This window comes from Podarcis raffonei, chromosome 2 (assembly GCF_027172205.1).
Source record: "Podarcis raffonei isolate rPodRaf1 chromosome 2, rPodRaf1.pri, whole genome shotgun sequence".
Classification (NCBI taxonomy): domain Eukaryota; kingdom Metazoa; phylum Chordata; class Lepidosauria; order Squamata; family Lacertidae; genus Podarcis; species Podarcis raffonei.
In genome coordinates, this window is record NC_070603.1 from 68,790,820 (window position 1) to 68,806,928 (window position 16,109).

Here is a 16,109-nt window from a genome sequence, read left to right on the forward strand (position 1 = left end):
TTATGCCTAAGCCCAAAATATGCTTGGCTTATGTTGACAGGCAAACATTAAATGCAGTCTGTTGCTTTCCTGTCAATGCAGAGCTCATAAGTTTAGTTTTATTTGCCAGTGGGGAAAGAAGAGGCATTTCCAAGAACACTTAAGACTAGCTACAACAAACTTGTAGTTAGCTGCATTCTTAAAGTGCATTACAATTCTTTCTAGTGAAGTGTGTGGATATGATTCTACCTGTCTCAGATAAATGTACAGGCAGGCAACTTTTCATCAAGGTAACAGAATGTACCTGCCTGAAAAGATGAATTAAAGGCTAATAAGCTTGAACCATCTTCTATTTCATAAAATTGGGGGTAATTAGAGTGTGCTAAAAAAGTGGATTTTCCCTTCTTGTTTCAGAGAATGTTTAAAATGAAAAAAGGAATTCAAATATACATCTGTGAACATAGGAAAACTACGGCTCATTTAAAAACATTCTGTATTTACTGCTTAAGAAACGTTTGCCCCTCAAATACCTTATATACCAAGGCTAGAACTTTTTAATATGATGCGGAGTAAGAAAGATCTATTATTAAGTGTGCCTCCCAAACATTGCTGACATAATTTCTTTCATAAGCTTCTTATGTGAAACTTGTCTAAGGAAGCAACACCATGAATGCTTACCTAAGAGTAATTGTCACTGGAGACAGTGGAACTTCCAACTAACCATGCCTAGTATCAGTCTCTACGTGTCTAAAAACTCCCAGTGCTGCTTCAGAGAAAAGTATTCAAAATGGTCATCTCCCTCCTATAACAGAGGATTGCAAGGCTTCAGCCTAGGACCGAGTTGGGGAACCTGTGGCCTTCAAACTGGCCAATAATTAGCCCCAGCTAGCATGGCTGGTGTTCTGGTAGTCTGGTAGGTCTTGTAGTTCAATAACAACTCAGAGGGTCACATGCTCCCCAACTTTGGCCTAGGATATTAATTGCCCCAAATATTCTCCCCCATTATTTCAAAGAAGCATGGAAAGAAAGATTCTGTGACTCCTTAAACTGAATGGAGTAGTGGCAGTTTATTGATAATAGGTGGTTTAACAAAGTCATAGATTGTAATGTTGGGGGACAGAGCAGCTGCAGGCAAAGCTCCCGCCTCCCCCAAGTGCCACCCCAGCTTACTGCTGCCGCCACTTGGGGTGCCAGACATAGTAGTAGTGAAATTCTGGGCTGACTGGGTGATTCCAAGCAGGGGCTGTTTCTTGCTACTGGACTCCGGTGCAGATATCCATCCCGGGGTACAAAGCAAACAGCTTGGTTTTCAGAGGATACGGTGAGGAGTGGTCAGACCACCAATGCTCCCAGCTGTCTCCTCTATGCTGTGAAGTTCTCTGTAGCTGATGGTGGAAGAGGGAGCTGCCATCAGTCTGGAATCTGTCACTCGTCTCTAGCTCTTCAGATAAACTTGAATGTGGATTGTTCCAGAGGAAACATCCCTAAAATGAACCCTTGTGAAGAGAGATAGTTTTCTCTGCACTTCTCTTAGTTAGCAACAACAGCGCCCAAACAGAGAGTTGTAATGCAGTTGTCACAAACTTTATATTGCAAATTAAAGCATCTTTGGCCAACAGAGCATGTTGGACAAAGACTGGGCAGGCTTTTTGAGCTGCATATACCGCAAGGCTCCCTCAATCCTGCAAGGTTGTTGTACTGCATAGCGTTTGTTTCCAAAGCTGTTGGGCTCCTGATTAGAGAAGAGCATGAACCTTATTAAACATTTTACCTAAAAGAGCTGCCTTTCCCCATAGGAACACATCCTTTTTTCTGGAAGCTACCAAAGCCCAGACCAACCCACTTTTTAACACTTTTTAACCGTTTTCCCTGCACAACGCTTATCACATCATTTTTGAAGAGCAAGGTGCTGATGCGACAGTCCACATGTGGAAAATTCAAATGCTGTCAAAAGCTCCTTGAAAGAACTGTCTTTCCTGGGATAGGAACTTCCGTTTCCTCTGTGGATCTTTTTTTTAATACACATGCTTCACTGTTCAAAAATGATACGGTGAGCTTAGCGCACGAGGACCTTAACACATTAAATAATATACATGGACATAAGCAAATCACAAAAGCAGCTCCCTGCAAAGCCAGCCCAAGTAAGGAGGTGAACCCTGATAATCTATGTATTCTGTGCTTACAGCTGTTTCTGTGGTCTTGAAAACTTCGCCAACAATGCACAACCAGCCCAGATCCCCCTCCCCCAAACGGCCATATATTCCTGAGACTCCAAAATACGCACTTGCAGCCAAATGTGGCCATTGTGCTTTTCTGCTATTAGGTTCACATTCACTCAAGGTGAAGAACCTTCATTAGAGGAGCCAAGCAGCCCCTCACAGCAGAACATACACCCAATGGGAAAATGAATAATCTGTCGGCTCCTCTCCTGGTATAAAGGAAGAGAAGGCAGGAGCCCAAGATACAGGCCAGCAGTATGGAAAGGGACAAATACTACAGAATCATCACTTACTCTTCACACAGCACTGGGAGAGTGGACTGGTCTCAGTGTAATTTCAGCTCCACATTTGTTTGTTACCTGGGCTGGGGAAACCTAATGGCAGCAAGGTCATCAGCTGCACCATAAGGTGTCCAGCAAATCTCTGAATCTTTATAGAAGGAAATCAGCCTTCAAATCAAATGTGTAGGCTGAAATCCTACACCCACTTACTTAGCAGTAAACCTCATTGAACTCCATGGGACTTACTTCTGAACAGACATGATTGTGCTGGTGAAGTGTTTTAAAACTGCAATCCTGTGCATATATATATATATATATATATATATATATATATACAGTATATGTAAGAAAGCCCTGTTGGATATACTGTGGAACTTTGTTCCAAGCTGCACAGGAATGCGTTCTCAAGTACAGTATTTGATTTGGGGGTGTTAACTTACTATGGGTGGCGGCAGTAAGAGAATGGACCTTGGCTTGCTTAGAAGCCCAAAAGGCATAGACAGCTCCTAATGGGAGATGAGTACAGAATTGCCCTGCTTTCATCTACCTTCCCTTTGAAGCACACAAACTGAAAGAAGCAATCTCTCCGAGAAAAATCCAGTTAACCCCATATCACGTCCCTGTGCTTAGTGTTGCCTTTGCAAATACAGAATAATATGCCTCGAGGGGCACATGTGTGCATGTAAATGAGAGAGGTGGGGAATGAGAATATGAAGGAAGTGCTCAGGATTCTTTCTTATATTCTTCCCCTTCTACATCACCTAAGCCAAAACAGGCTTTTGACTCGGGAATAACTAACTGGTGGTGGGCAGAAACAGCATTCCACTCAGTGGAAGCAAGTCTTAGCACAATGGCTTGTTGTCGTTTCCCCCTGCAGCTCTTTCATGACTTCAAACAGATCTTAAGTTCAGCCCCTCCATTACAATTTCAGCACACCAAGTCTTTAGGTCAGTTTTCCTCATTGCCCTCTCCCTTTTGTACATCCCTCCCCGCCGCCCCCTCCCCAGGGCTTGCAGACACCCTCCTCTTTCTCTGCCAAGCCTCTCCGGCACCAGCTCGGAAGCACGACTAAGCTCCAACACTCTACCTACTCTTGAGGGTCACCCTCACTCTCGCTGGGGGTAAGCAGCAACAAGAGCGGAGCCCCTAACTTGGGGAATCCTGCATGCAGCCTTGGGCTCCAATTGAGTGGTGCCTCCTGGGTCTGGTACAAAGTATTGGGAAAGTGAACTGTGTTTTGCCTACTCTACCGGCCAAGTCTCATGGGATAAGCAGGGGCCAGGGAAGCCTGTGAATGCCCCAGATGCTAAAACAGGGAGTGACCTTTCTTGAAGGCAGCAGGTGTGTGAACCAAGGAGGGCAGCTGCCCAAGGAACCACGCAGTTAATAAATATGTGGAAAAAGATACCAATGCACCCTTTAAGCAAAGTAAAACCAAGGGGGAGGGGTACAGGCAACCACTCGGCCCGAGTGACGCAAACGCACGGAGGAGAGAGGAAGGGGCAGGGGTGGGATGCTTTTGGTGTCCCCTACTGGTGGCCGTCTAAGCCTGTTGTTGTGCAGCAGCGAAATCCGCTGGCCAAAGAGCAACTCGGCATCCTCACCCCGGCCCCCAGCCCAGCCCCCAGCCCCTTTCCGGCTTGGCTAGCGGGCCAGGGGTGTCTGTTTGAGAGAGATCAGCACAGAGCGCATGCGCGACACATCCTTGGACTGCTTGCTGCTCTTGGGGTTGAAGTCACAGAGTTGGGCCACTTTCTCCCATTCGGTGCCGGGCATCTCTTCCTTGGACTCCTTCATGAAGGCTTCCTCCGAGGCCCTGGAGAAGGAGGCAAGCGAGCATAGGGTCAGGCTCAGAAAAAGAAGCAGGCAAGGACCTCCTTATCTATGGTACTATGCCAGTCAGGTAGCCAAGAGGAATTGCTTGGCTAACTGGCGACTGAAAATAGATTGCTTTTCACATCAAAAGAAGATTAAAGGGCACTGCCACTTACTTATCAGGAATGAACAATTAACAATAAAGGAACGACCTTAAGTGGCAGAGAAACACAAAGCACAATTAGTAATGGAAACGTTTTCCTCACGTGTCATGTTTGTTATAGCTGCTACAATGTCTTGTTGCTTTAATTATGTGTAAGTTATTCGGAATATGTTTGTATTTCTAAGTCGCTTTGAGTTCACCTTTCTGAACTCAAACAAATTAATATTATTTCTTTCCTTTTCTGCAATAAAAAGTTCTCAAAAGAAAAGAAACGGCACATAAAGATCAGCCAAAACCCTCTTGGGATAGGAATGGCTCTGAGTACAACAATATCAAAAAAGCACTAGACTTTCTAAAGGAAACTGGGGGAAACTATTCAGTCAAGTGGCTGCACTCATGCTCTGAATATATGCCTGGAAACTCTGTATAAAAGGGGGAAACCAATGCAGCTTTAGCATATCCTGAAACAATTGCAGAAGCCCTTTCTTCACTTGTAAAATGTCTGGCAACAAAGAGACCCTCAAATGCACACCTGTGCTCTTGTGTAACTGGCAAACTTAAGCTTAGGGAATAGAGCCCAACAGCCGCATACAGGAGATCCACTTAGGAAAGGACCCAAAGGGGAAAAGAGCAATAGAGAGACGTACACGTAGCCAATCACATCGGCATCCGGCTGCTGGTAAAAGGCTTTGTCAGCAATCCTACGGTGTGACCCAGAGACAGAAGAAAGCAGCACAGCAGAGAGGCAGCAAAGAGTTAAAGAGAGAAAGGTGGGTTAGTGCCCTTGAAGGAGCGACAGAATCAGACAAAGCAGGAGAGACGCATGGGGAAGCTCCCATGGGTTGGTTAGAGATTCGTTAGTCAAATGCTTAGGAGTGACAGAAGGCAGCCCCCTTACGGAGATGAAATATTTGGCATGGTCCATAACCCCACAAAAACAGAGACAGCAGCTTCTAGGAAGCAGCGAGCCCAAATCTCAGACTGACTGCAAGGGAAACCCACCCAGGATGTTTGCAGTAACTAGTCTGGCAACGCCTTGAAGTCATGCAGCAGATAATGTGGAAAGGCTCGCCTGCGTGTTGCAGATCTGAATGCAAGAGTGACCAGTCTTGCTGCCTGGTGAGGCACTCTCACCAGAATCCATTATTTGGCCCATATAAATTTATTGCACAACTGTGATGGTGTGGCCTGGTAGAAATACAGTTCAGGGTTTTTATCTCCAAGCTCCCTTACCCAGCCTGCCCCCAGGGATGTGTGGGAGCCAAAAGAGTGAGGTCCCTTTTCTCAGGCTGTGTTATGGCTCCCAGGGGCAGCTCTGATACTTTGGCAGGTGCCAGGGGTGAAGTGAGCTATTATTGGCAGGGGCTAAAAGCTGTCACGCCCAGCCATACCTGTTATTGGCCCGGTTCCTCTCCATCTGCTCGTTCTGCCGCAAGTTCCACTCTTCCAAGTCCTTCTTGGCCTTTTCACGCCATTCCTGCTCTAACACCTTAGAGGTCACTTCTGAAAGGAGAAAGACACATACCGTAACTGCTGGGCAGAAGGATGGCGACAGAGAGAAGTCTCAGCCCGCAGCCCAGCACCTCACAAAGCTGGCACTGAGGAAATGCTGAGAATAAAACCTAGGACCTTCTCCATGCTAAGCAGATGCTGTACCAGTGAGCTGCTGTCCTTTTGCCACAGCCCTTGGAAGGAAGCTGAGGCAGGGAGCTGCTGGCTGTAGATATGGAAGAGCCCCTTCACAAGATATAGCCCAAGTGCTGCTCTAAGCAGTCGCAAAACACAGATAACAAGGGCAAAGAAATGGGCACACAGGCAGTGGACTAAGTGGAAATGAGGGAGGAGCATAAGCAAATCAGTGTACACCCAACTAGTCAGGCTCTGTGTTATGAAGGAGGACTACTGGTTCTGTATATCCAGCTGAAGCCCCATGAAAATAGCTCTCCTGAGGTGAAGCTTGTGGCTAAAATTCTGTCTAGAACCCCTAATGTATATGTCTTTTCTTACTGTCTTCTCACTATATTTGGATGTTTTAGGTTCCATTGCCATCTTCTTAATTATTCTATGCTTCCCAACTCCCTCAGCCCCACCCACATCTATGTCCCTGTTATCCTAGTGGCTTTTCATCCCCTGCAACCCTCTACAGCCCTACAATGACTTTTTCATTTTACCCTTTAAAGTTCCTCCTTGTAGCCTTTTCTCTGATGAAACCCTCCTACCCTTCATTTCATTATTCACCAGTTTCTGCTCCTGGGAGCTGGCTCTCCCATTAACCAGAGTGAGGAAGCTGATTTGGGATGTCAAACTGTTACTTATTTTAATTTGTTGTATTTTTATAGCCATGGAAGAGAGGCACACTTGGGACAATTTTCTGCCTCAGGTGCTCAAATAACTTGACTAGCCTTGGGTACTCAGCACTGCCTCAGACATCTTTGCTGGCTGGGGCTGATGGGAGTTGTAGTCCACAGCCCCTGGACGGAGCCGGATTGACAAAGTATGTCATAACAGCTTGGGCCAGCTCTGTGTGCCCCTCAAAAATCTGCATTAGAAGTACAAAACAGACATTTGTACAGTTTATATTTGCTCCTTCTCATTCCTACCCAACTCCTGCAGTCTCTTTTTCTGCTCCTCTCGCCATTTGCGGATGCTCTCAGGCTCCTGCGTCAGCCGGTCAGCTCTAGCAATGGCTGCATAGGCATCTGTGGGCCCATTGGATTCCTTTAAGCAAAAGCCACAGTTCGTGAGATGCAGGCTCTTTCTTCATAAAAGCATTTATGTATCACTGTATCATAAAATATATCAAAGCAGTTTGCAATAATATCTACGTAAAATAAAACACATAATAAATAAATAAATAAATAAATAAATAAATAAATAAATAAATAAATATTTTTTACTTATACCCCGCCCATCTGGCTGGGTTTCCACAGCCACACTGGGCAGCTCCCAACAGAATATTAAAAACAATACAAAACATCAAACATAAAAAACTTCCCTAAACGGGGCTGCCTTCAGATGTCTTCTAAAAATCAGATAGTTGTTTATTTCCTTGACATCTGATGGGAGGGCGTTCCACAGGGTGGGCACCACTACCAAGAAGGCCCTTTGCCTGGTTCCCTGTAACCTCACTTCCCACAGTGAGGGAACCGCCAGAAGGCCCTCGGAACTGGATCTCAGTGTCTGGGCTGCACAATGGGGGTGGAGACGCTCCTTCAGGTATACTAGGCCGTCAGAGTCCATCAACTAACTGTTATGGAAATATGCATTCTGAATTGCCTGCATAAGCTAGGCAGAATAGAAAAGTTTTCAGTAAGCATTTAAAGGTTGAAACAAAAGGCGCCTGCTGAATCTCTGTTGGCAGAGTATTCCACAGGACCGGGTCACCAACGCTAAAGGCTCTATTTTGACGTGGATTTGACATCAAATGAGCTTTGCCAACTTGGGAGAACTTTGGCAACTCACCCAAAACCACAGTTCCGGGTTCCTTCAACCCACAGCCAAGACAACCTCTGTTGGGGAAGCTGTAGAGCAGTAGGGTGGGCATCCCTAACCTGTCTCTTTGACCCAACACCAGATGCAGGCCCCCAGGAAAGAGGAATTTCCCAGTGGTGGGAAGTGAACTCCTCTCCCATACCCACCCATAGTCTCAGTCAACCACAAATCTACGTGGAATAAGAAGCAGCATGAAAAGTCTTGCACCAAATTATGGTGAAGTCCTATTCCTAGTTCTCCAGCAGATATAAGCCACCTTTTCCCAAGGTCCATTCTGTGAACAAGGTGGAAAAGAATGGAAATTGTGAAGAAGGTTCAAGAGTCCTAGCACAACTGCCTGAAAATTATGGTACTATTTATTTATTCATTTATTTCATTTACGAATTGCTTCCCATGAGGTATCCCAAAGTGATTTACACATATATAAAACATAAAAAAGAAGGTAAAGGACCCCTGACAGTTAAGTCCAGTCCCGAATGACTCTGGGGTTGTGGTGCTCATCTCACTTTACTGGCCAAGGGAGCCAACATTTGTCCGCAGTTTTTCTGGGTCATGTGGCCAGCATGACTAAGCCGCTTCTGGTGAAACCAGAGCAGTGCACGGAAACGCCATTTACCTTCCAGCCAGAGTGGTACCTATTTATCTACTTGCACTTTCACGTGCTTCTGAACTGGTAGGTTGGCAGGAGCTGGGACTGAACAACGGGAGCTCACCCCGTAGTGGATATTTGAACTGCCGACCTTCTGACCGGCAAGCCCTAGGCTCAGCGATTTAGACCACAGCGCCACATATATAAAACATACATATATATATATATATATATATATATATATATATATATATAATAAAAGCAATTCTTAAAAAGCTTAGAACAGCACAGGCCTACAATCAGTTCAATTCCAAGAAAGATACCAACTGGGGTAAAGATTTCAGAAGGCTTGTTAAAAGATGAATATTTTAGCAGGCAGCAGAAAGACAATAAAGAAGGTGACCAATATGCAACAGGAGGGACTTTAGAAGGGTAGGTGCTGCACACTAAAGGCCCAATTCCAACACCATGTGGAATGAACCGCCTGGTAGGATGGTTTTTGCAGTGATCAATTGGGTATGTAGGGGGTGAGACAACACTTTAGGTATCCTAGACCCAAGCTTCATAGGGTTTTCTGCATCAGTACGTACCAGCACCTTGAACCTAGTCTGGTATAAGCTTATAGGAACAGGTCCTTCTGAAAGCTACACTCCTATGCTGCCCAACAGAAACCCTTCATCAGCCATGTACCTGCCCAGCCTTATCCAACGCGCTATTCGCTGCCAACGTGATTTTCATGTCTGTGCAACAGGCAAGCACCTACAGTTCTAAGGAGGAACGGCTGCAAGCTGTTCCTCTGTGATGTCATCCCTCTGATGTCACAGTAGGTCTTGAGAAGGTTAGTGCCTTCTTGAGGAGATCTTTCTTTGATCCTAGCCGGGCAATTGTTTCAATCGGCTCTAAAACCACTTTGACACCACCCAGGGCCATTGTCATGGCAATTACTGCAGCCTCAAGCTGAAATCATGCGGGAAGTGCTACAAGTGGTCACCTTTATTTAAAGGCTAGTAATCATAGTAATTAAATAAGCCAGCTGCAGCATTTGAGAAGGCCCACAGTATCAGTTCCACTTACATACAACATTTTATTGGTCCACAGTCAGACTCCTTGCAGTTGATTATTTACTGGCTCTCAGTGAAGCAGCTCTCCCACCTAGCCTTTCCATCTCATTCCAAACATCAGAATCAATTGAAGCGTTTATTTGAATTTTAGATTCCATTTCAAAAAGAAAACAAATTTCTATGACCAAATTTACACAAATCAAGTGATAAATTTGTTTCTGGACTGGGCCACTGAAGGTGAGGAGGAAGGAGAATGATATTTCCCTCCCCTCAAAGCAACAACAGAGTCTTGCCCCATGCAAAAAGCTAGTGGGTCAGGGAGAAAGGTTCAAGTCTAGCATCCCCCTCACCTCTCTAAATGGTTCAGTCCAGGAACAGTATTACTACAGTCAGGGACTGTACCCTGAAAAGTTTTTATGTGATATAAAAAGATAAATGGGACTGGGTGGCAGGTGGAGGCTGAATCTCGTGAGACTGCAGATCACGCCCAGGCAGAGGTCCCCGTCCCCACTACATCAGGGATGTGGGTGACCTGTGGCCTTATGGGTGTACTTCGACTCCAACTCCCCTCAGCTCCAGCCACCATGGCCAAAACAGTTCAAAAATCCTTAGGGGATAGGAACTCACAGCCAATTCAGGAAAATGCTGAAGGCTTTTCCACAGATGCCACAAGATTCTTCTTCATTTTTGCACCAACAGACTAACACAGCTAGCTCTCTGGAACAGGTACCTGAAGATAGTTAGCTATTCAGTAGTCAAGCTATGCAAGCAGGAACAGGACTGGCTGAAAGGTGAAAGAATCCCACTATAAGAGGGAACGGCTGACCTTACCATTAGGCAACGTGAGGTAACTGCCTGATTTTGAGTGTCATGAAAAGACAACAAGCTGTTGGCTATTTTATTATGATTGCATTTTTACTGTTAGTGCTTGTGCCAGAATAACTTGTGCAGCCTTACCATTCTGTGGGATGGGGGGCTCTTTCCTACACTGGGCTGCCCCTGAATTCCCACAGAATGCGCTTTCCCCTTAAATTTCATGGGTCACTACAGAATTAGCCAATCTAATTCTCCCGGTTTGTTTGCCATTCCTTCTTGCAACATCTGTTGTTGAAACAAAGCTGTAGTGCAGGAATAATTTGATAATGGGGCAGAATTGGCCACACCTGGTCTCTTGTGAGAGGCACTGAGGTAAAGACAAGGAATGTGTCACTAGAGAGAAATGTGATACATGGCTAGCAGCCACAGGTTACAGACGCTTCAGGTTACACACTCCGCTAACCCAGAAATAGTGCTTCAGGTTAAGAACTTTGCTTCAGGATAAGAACAGAAATCGGGCTCCGGCGGCGCAGCAGCAGCAGGAGGCCCCATTAGCTAAAGTGGTGCTTCAGGTTAAGGACAGTTTGAGGTTAAGAACGGACCTCCAGAACGAATTAAGTACTTAACCTGAGGTACTACTGTATTCAGGTTGGCACCCCTGGCCAACAGGTTGTTGCCTAGAGTTTTGATTTGCACCAAATCAGTTCTATATTGGGGGCACCACTTTCTTCTTACTTCTCCTGTAACAAGAGGACTCCACACTTTCCCCTTAATTCCTAGGCTCTTGAAGGGAAATTATTCCAGCCCTAAAAGTGGTGTCCCTCGTGGAATGTGCAAATGAACACATCCACACCTCCAGCCTGAAAAAACTGGCCAAGACTGCCTTAACAGTCTGGCTGGACTATTTTCCAAAAAGTAAACATGCTTTGACAGATGTGCATGCAAGCACTATTCAGACGTTAGCACTGTCACTCCAATATAATTCCACAAGTATTTCCCAGCATGCCTCAAACTCTCTCTACAACCTTGAGTTTGCTATTTTGGCTGGCTCTCTGGCTATATGAAAACTTAGGATCCACAAACTGTTATCTTGTTTTTTATGTCTGGAAGCAAGTAAGAGAAGGTAATGCCATAGTTCAGCAGTTGAGCATCTGCTCTGCATACAAAAGACCTCAGGTTCAATTCCCAACTTCTCTAGGTAGGGGGAAATTCCTTGCCTGAAACTCTGGATAGCTTCTGGCAAGTCCCTGTAGACAACACTGAGCTAGGTGAGCCAATGGTCAGACTGTATAAGGCAATGTCCTATGTTCCTAAAGATAGGTGGATTGCTTTTCCAGAATCAAAAGTCAGACCCCAAGGGGGTTCAAGCTGGAGAGGAAAGGCGGCTGCAATTGAGCGCAAAGCTCTCTCAGCTTCACAACTATTGCTGCTTGTCGTGTAGAGCAAGGCTATTGGATTACCCTCCACCCGCACCCGAATCCGGTAATCTAATTAAGTCTACCCATCTCCAATGGGATTATGCTGCTATAAAGCAAGTCGATACCACAACAAGGAGGGAGTGAAGCGCTCCACAACAGCCGCTGCCTCTCCATCTACCCGAGCAGACTGGGCTTGTTCCTACGTCATGGTGTGGGATGGCATCCGAAAGGGCAGCGCGTGTTGAATTCCTCCTTGGCAGCTTGTAAGTGCTTGCCCACACACAGCATTGTAAGAGCGCCAAGCAACTGGAGGCTACTGTCAGCAGAAACGGGAGGCTAAAGGGCCCGTGTGGAGGGAGAAGGTGCGCTTACGGAGCACCATCTGACCAGAACACAAAAGACAGCACAAAACCATTCTTTCAGCCATCGTATCAGTAGCAATCACAGCAGCACAACATAGGAACCTGCCAGATAACCATTCACTTTTCAAGACTAAAACAAAACAAAACAAATTCCAACCAACCCACAGACAGACAATGAAAGCCTCTGACTTCTAGGACTTTGGTCCATTTAGCTCAGTGTTGTCTACACTGACTGGCAGCAATTCTCCAGGATAGCAGGACCAGGGACATTCCCAGCCCTAGTTGGAGAAGCTGCGCATTGAGCAAGGGGCCTTCAGCATGCAAAGAAAGCCAGGTCCTCTACCACTGAGCTGTGGCTCTTCCCCATCTAGATCCACATCCCTGCTATATGTGATGCCCATAAGCAGCTGCAAGGGTTGAATTATTCTAGGGGAAGAGAATGTTATAGCCAATCTCAACTGGAAACAGAAGGGCTGGTGGCTAGTATTCCAGGTCACCCACAAATCTGTCCCCTTTTCTTTGAGAAAACTGCAAAGAAGCCGATAGTATCAGATGAGATGCCTCAAAGAACCTGCTCTGAACTCTGGGGGTCTAGTAATTCCTGCTGGGCATCTACTACACAGGCTACATTCTCTGGCCCCATAGACCAGAAGTTTCTCTCAGAGGATCTCACCTGATAGAGGTCTCCGTTCACGGTGGCCCCATTGCTGTCAAAATCAGCTGCAGAAGGAAAAAAAATAAAAACATGTTAGTAGCCATTTGTGCCACTTAAGCTAATGGAAGCTGTAGCCAAAAACATCTGGAAGGCAGCAGGTTGGGGAAAGGCTGGTGGAATGGGTTATATTATGGGACCAGCTGTCTGCCTCATGGTTTGACTGGGTTACAAAAGTGGGAGGTCTGTGACAGACAGGTAAACACAGCAATGTGTGGAAGCTGGAAGACAGAGAGAAAATCCAGAGTCTCAGAATCTGGGGACAGAAAGTGCAGGAATCTGGAATGCTCACCCCTATATTCCAGCACCCCAAAATAAGTCCTAAGTAGCCAAGCCAATGGTTGTGGTTGCTGTTAGAGTCTTTGGTGCAACCTTCTCAGTAAAAGCCAGTCCATCAATTTGTGCCTCATTTTCATTAATCTCTAAGCCCTTGGATAAGGACCTGGTAACTGTGGCACCTGTGAGCAACTGCTGAGATCAGAAGTTCTGCAATTATTAGAAGCCAGAAGCCCCCTTTCCTCAGCACTGCAAGCAAATCTGATAGCAGGAGATGATAGGAATTTACTTCAAAATAAGTCCCCACTGAGTTAAATGGGACATTGTAATTTTTGCACTGAGGGTAAGGCACAGTGGGATGTTACTAAGAAAAGCTGGTTAGATGAGGGTGCAAATTGTGGGCATGGATTTCCGTAAGCTAGAATTTAATTCATCAGATGCATGAACTGATGTGGGGAAATATTGGGAATATAGGAAAGAGTGGGCGGATGTACAATGGAAGAAACAAAATTAAGTTAACAAATCAGCAGCTTGATCCCATACATGTTTACTTAGAGGTCAACAGAATATATACAGTACTTGAGATCAGCCAGTCCACAAGAAGAAGGGGGCTGACTCCAGATATTTAATGGGCTGCAAAGAAGCGGGAGATCCCTTGTCAACTGTTTAAACAGGTTCTGAGACTCTAGGCTGCTTACTTGGAGCATGCTTGGAAAGGCCAAATGGGGACAGTGTGTTTTCAGTTCACAAGGCCTTTGAAAACAGTAACTCTGGCTAAAGAGTGTAACTTTCTTGCTTGGGAAGAAGATTGTTTCAGGGCTCCTGACTAAGCAGAGCCAAGAATGGACTTGTCTTTTTCACTTGTTCTGTTTTCAACAGCAGCATGACATGCAGAAATTAAGAAGCTTTTTTGGCAATGAGATCCAGCAGTGGAAAATCCCCACAACCCAGGCTGATGGCAAAGGCACAGGAGCAGGCCAGCTGAAAAAGTTGACAACCCTCAGCAGAGCTAAGGCAAAGGAGGAGAGTAAGTCAAAGGACAAAGGGGCAGCATTCCTTGTGCTTTTCCCATGGTAAGAGAACCTATTCCTTCCTTTCCTAACACCACTTCCTTGTAGATGCCCTTGCTTTTCCTTGGCACCGTGCACACACCCTGAATATTCGGCTACACCCAGGAAGCCTGGATCTGGTCTGGCAACATTTGTAAGGACTCCTCCCAAAGTCGGCCTTGAGCTTCAGGAGGCCTGTCTCCTAAGAATGGTCCCTTCCTTCTATACCATCTCTCCCCAGCCTAGCACTTGGGCCTAATACTTGCCTGCCTCATCCCAGCCAAGGAAGACTAGTGAGAGCTCTCTCTGTGGGTCACGCTGGGGCTGTTCTGCCTTGGGCCAACTGTTCACACCTGGCCAAAAGATGCTAACCATTCAAAGATCTTAGGTGTAGAATGGGGCATCTGCATCAGCAGAGGGTTGGCCCAGATGGTCTTTGAGACCTCTCCCAACTCTGATTCCCTTCCTGTGGCTGCAGATGTTGTCCTGAAGAGTAAAACGCCTCTGCTTCCTATGAGTCCCAAATCCAAAGCATACCTGCTTCCTGACCTAAAGGGCTGAGCTAGAAAAAAAGGAGGACAGTGCTCTACCAAAGACTGCACCAAAAGCAGGCAAAGTTATAATTTGTAGCAGAGGCAAAGACATCTCTGCCAGGATGCTGACGGCCTCGGGGATGGCGGACAGGGAGTACCACTTCCTCTTCTCCCACCCCAAGGAGCGGCGGGGGAACCTCAGAGGCTCCCTCCAAGCCAGCCTTCTGTCCACTGCTTCATCTTCATACCCAGGCCGAGGAGGAATGCACAGAAACACGGGGAGCTGCCCCAGCACCGAGTCCGGCAACTGGTCCATCTAGCGGCGGTACTGGCAGCAGGGTCGAACCCCTGACCTTCTGCATGCCAAGCAGGTGTCCCGCGGCGCCTCCCCCGCCCGCACCCCCGAGAAGCCCGGCTCGCCCGCCGCATCTCGGCGCAGGCCCGCGCGCCGCTTCTTTGCCCTTCGCCGCTCCGGCTCACCCGGCGCCTCGGCTGCCTCCTGGCTGCCTCCCGCGGCCCCGTCGGCGGTGCTGAAGCCCTCGTCGTTCTCGATGCCCGCGATCTCGCTCTCTTGCTGAGCCAGGAAAGCGGCGGCCGGGTCCTCTTCGGCGGCCTCGGCTGCTCCGCTCTCCGACGAGGAGAAGAAACCGAAATCATCAGCCATGTTGCCTCCCCCACCCCGCCAGCTGCGCCTCCCGACCCTTTCCTTCCTCGAGGACGACGGGCAGGCGACCCCAGCTGCGCCGACGGCGCTCCTTGGCTGCAAAGGTAGGCGCAGAGAACCGCCGAGCGACGAGGAAGCCCGGGCTCAGCTGTCACTGCGGCGGCGGCGTCGGGCGGCGGCGGGAGGAGCCTCGCCGCGAAAGGACGGGCGAAGGGAGGTGACCTCACCAGCCAGGCTGCCGAGGAGCCCCGGAGCCGCGAGGGGGAAGCACTGCGGCGCCTCCTGCTTGCCATCGGGCTGGCCCGGCGGAACCGCCGCCGTCGAAAATCAGAGCAGTTCCGCCCAAGGAGAGTTTTGCCAGCAATCGTGACGGCGGCAAAAGACGGCATCTTAAGGCCGCCGGACTTATTTTTGGCTAGTCACTTTTTGCAGCCCTTCTGGAAATTCCAAAATCCAGACAATAAGGGCAACTAGGCCAAAAATTGATTTGATTAGGCCAAAATGGCACAAAATAGCTTTTGGGCTTGCAAAATTCTCCAGAGCTCTTCATCGGGCTATGAAGTGAAACTAAAAGGAAAAGATGGCGGATGGAGAAAGCCAAGGGATCTGCAGCTAAGCTGCAGGCTCAAGCGGGAATGTTAGCTAGGGAAGGTAGCAGACATTCCAGTGAAGCTCGGTTG

At 47.2% G+C, this 16,109-nt stretch overlaps 1 protein-coding gene across 2 annotated transcripts; it reads right to left on the bottom strand.

Moving 5' to 3' along the window:
• Positions 1–1,027: 1,027 nt before the first annotated feature.
• Positions 1,028–15,652, bottom strand: CLTB (clathrin light chain B). 2 transcript variants are annotated; one of them, XM_053377186.1, is made up of 6 exons: positions 15,246–15,652; positions 12,869–12,915; positions 7,058–7,175; positions 5,849–5,960; positions 5,105–5,158; positions 1,028–4,295 (listed from the first exon to the last, which is right to left on the bottom strand). In XM_053377186.1, exons 1-6 carry the CDS (start codon positions 15,427–15,429, stop codon positions 4,124–4,126), a joined length of 687 nt encoding a protein of 228 aa, XP_053233161.1. In that variant the 5' UTR covers positions 15,430–15,652; the 3' UTR covers positions 1,028–4,123. The 2 variants fall into 2 exon arrangements, with proteins under 2 accessions (XP_053233161.1, XP_053233162.1); XM_053377187.1 differs by lacking the exon at positions 5,105–5,158 and having other exon boundaries at positions 15,246–15,647.
• Positions 15,653–16,109: the final 457 nt, after the last annotated feature.

Excerpts from the sequence above, each read along its gene's own strand:
- CLTB (XM_053377186.1), bottom strand. The coding sequence starts at position 15,429 with ATGGCTGATGATTTCGGTTTCTTCTCCTCGTCGGAGAGCGGAGCAGCC. Across the intron at positions 7,176-12,868 it reads TGAACGGAGACCTCTATCAG|GAATCCAATGGGCCCACAGA; the intron begins GTGAGATCCTCT and ends TTTTGCTTAAAG. Across the intron at positions 5,961-7,057 it reads AAAGAGACTGCAGGAGTTGG|AAGTGACCTCTAAGGTGTTA; the intron begins GTAGGAATGAGA and ends TTCTCCTTTCAG.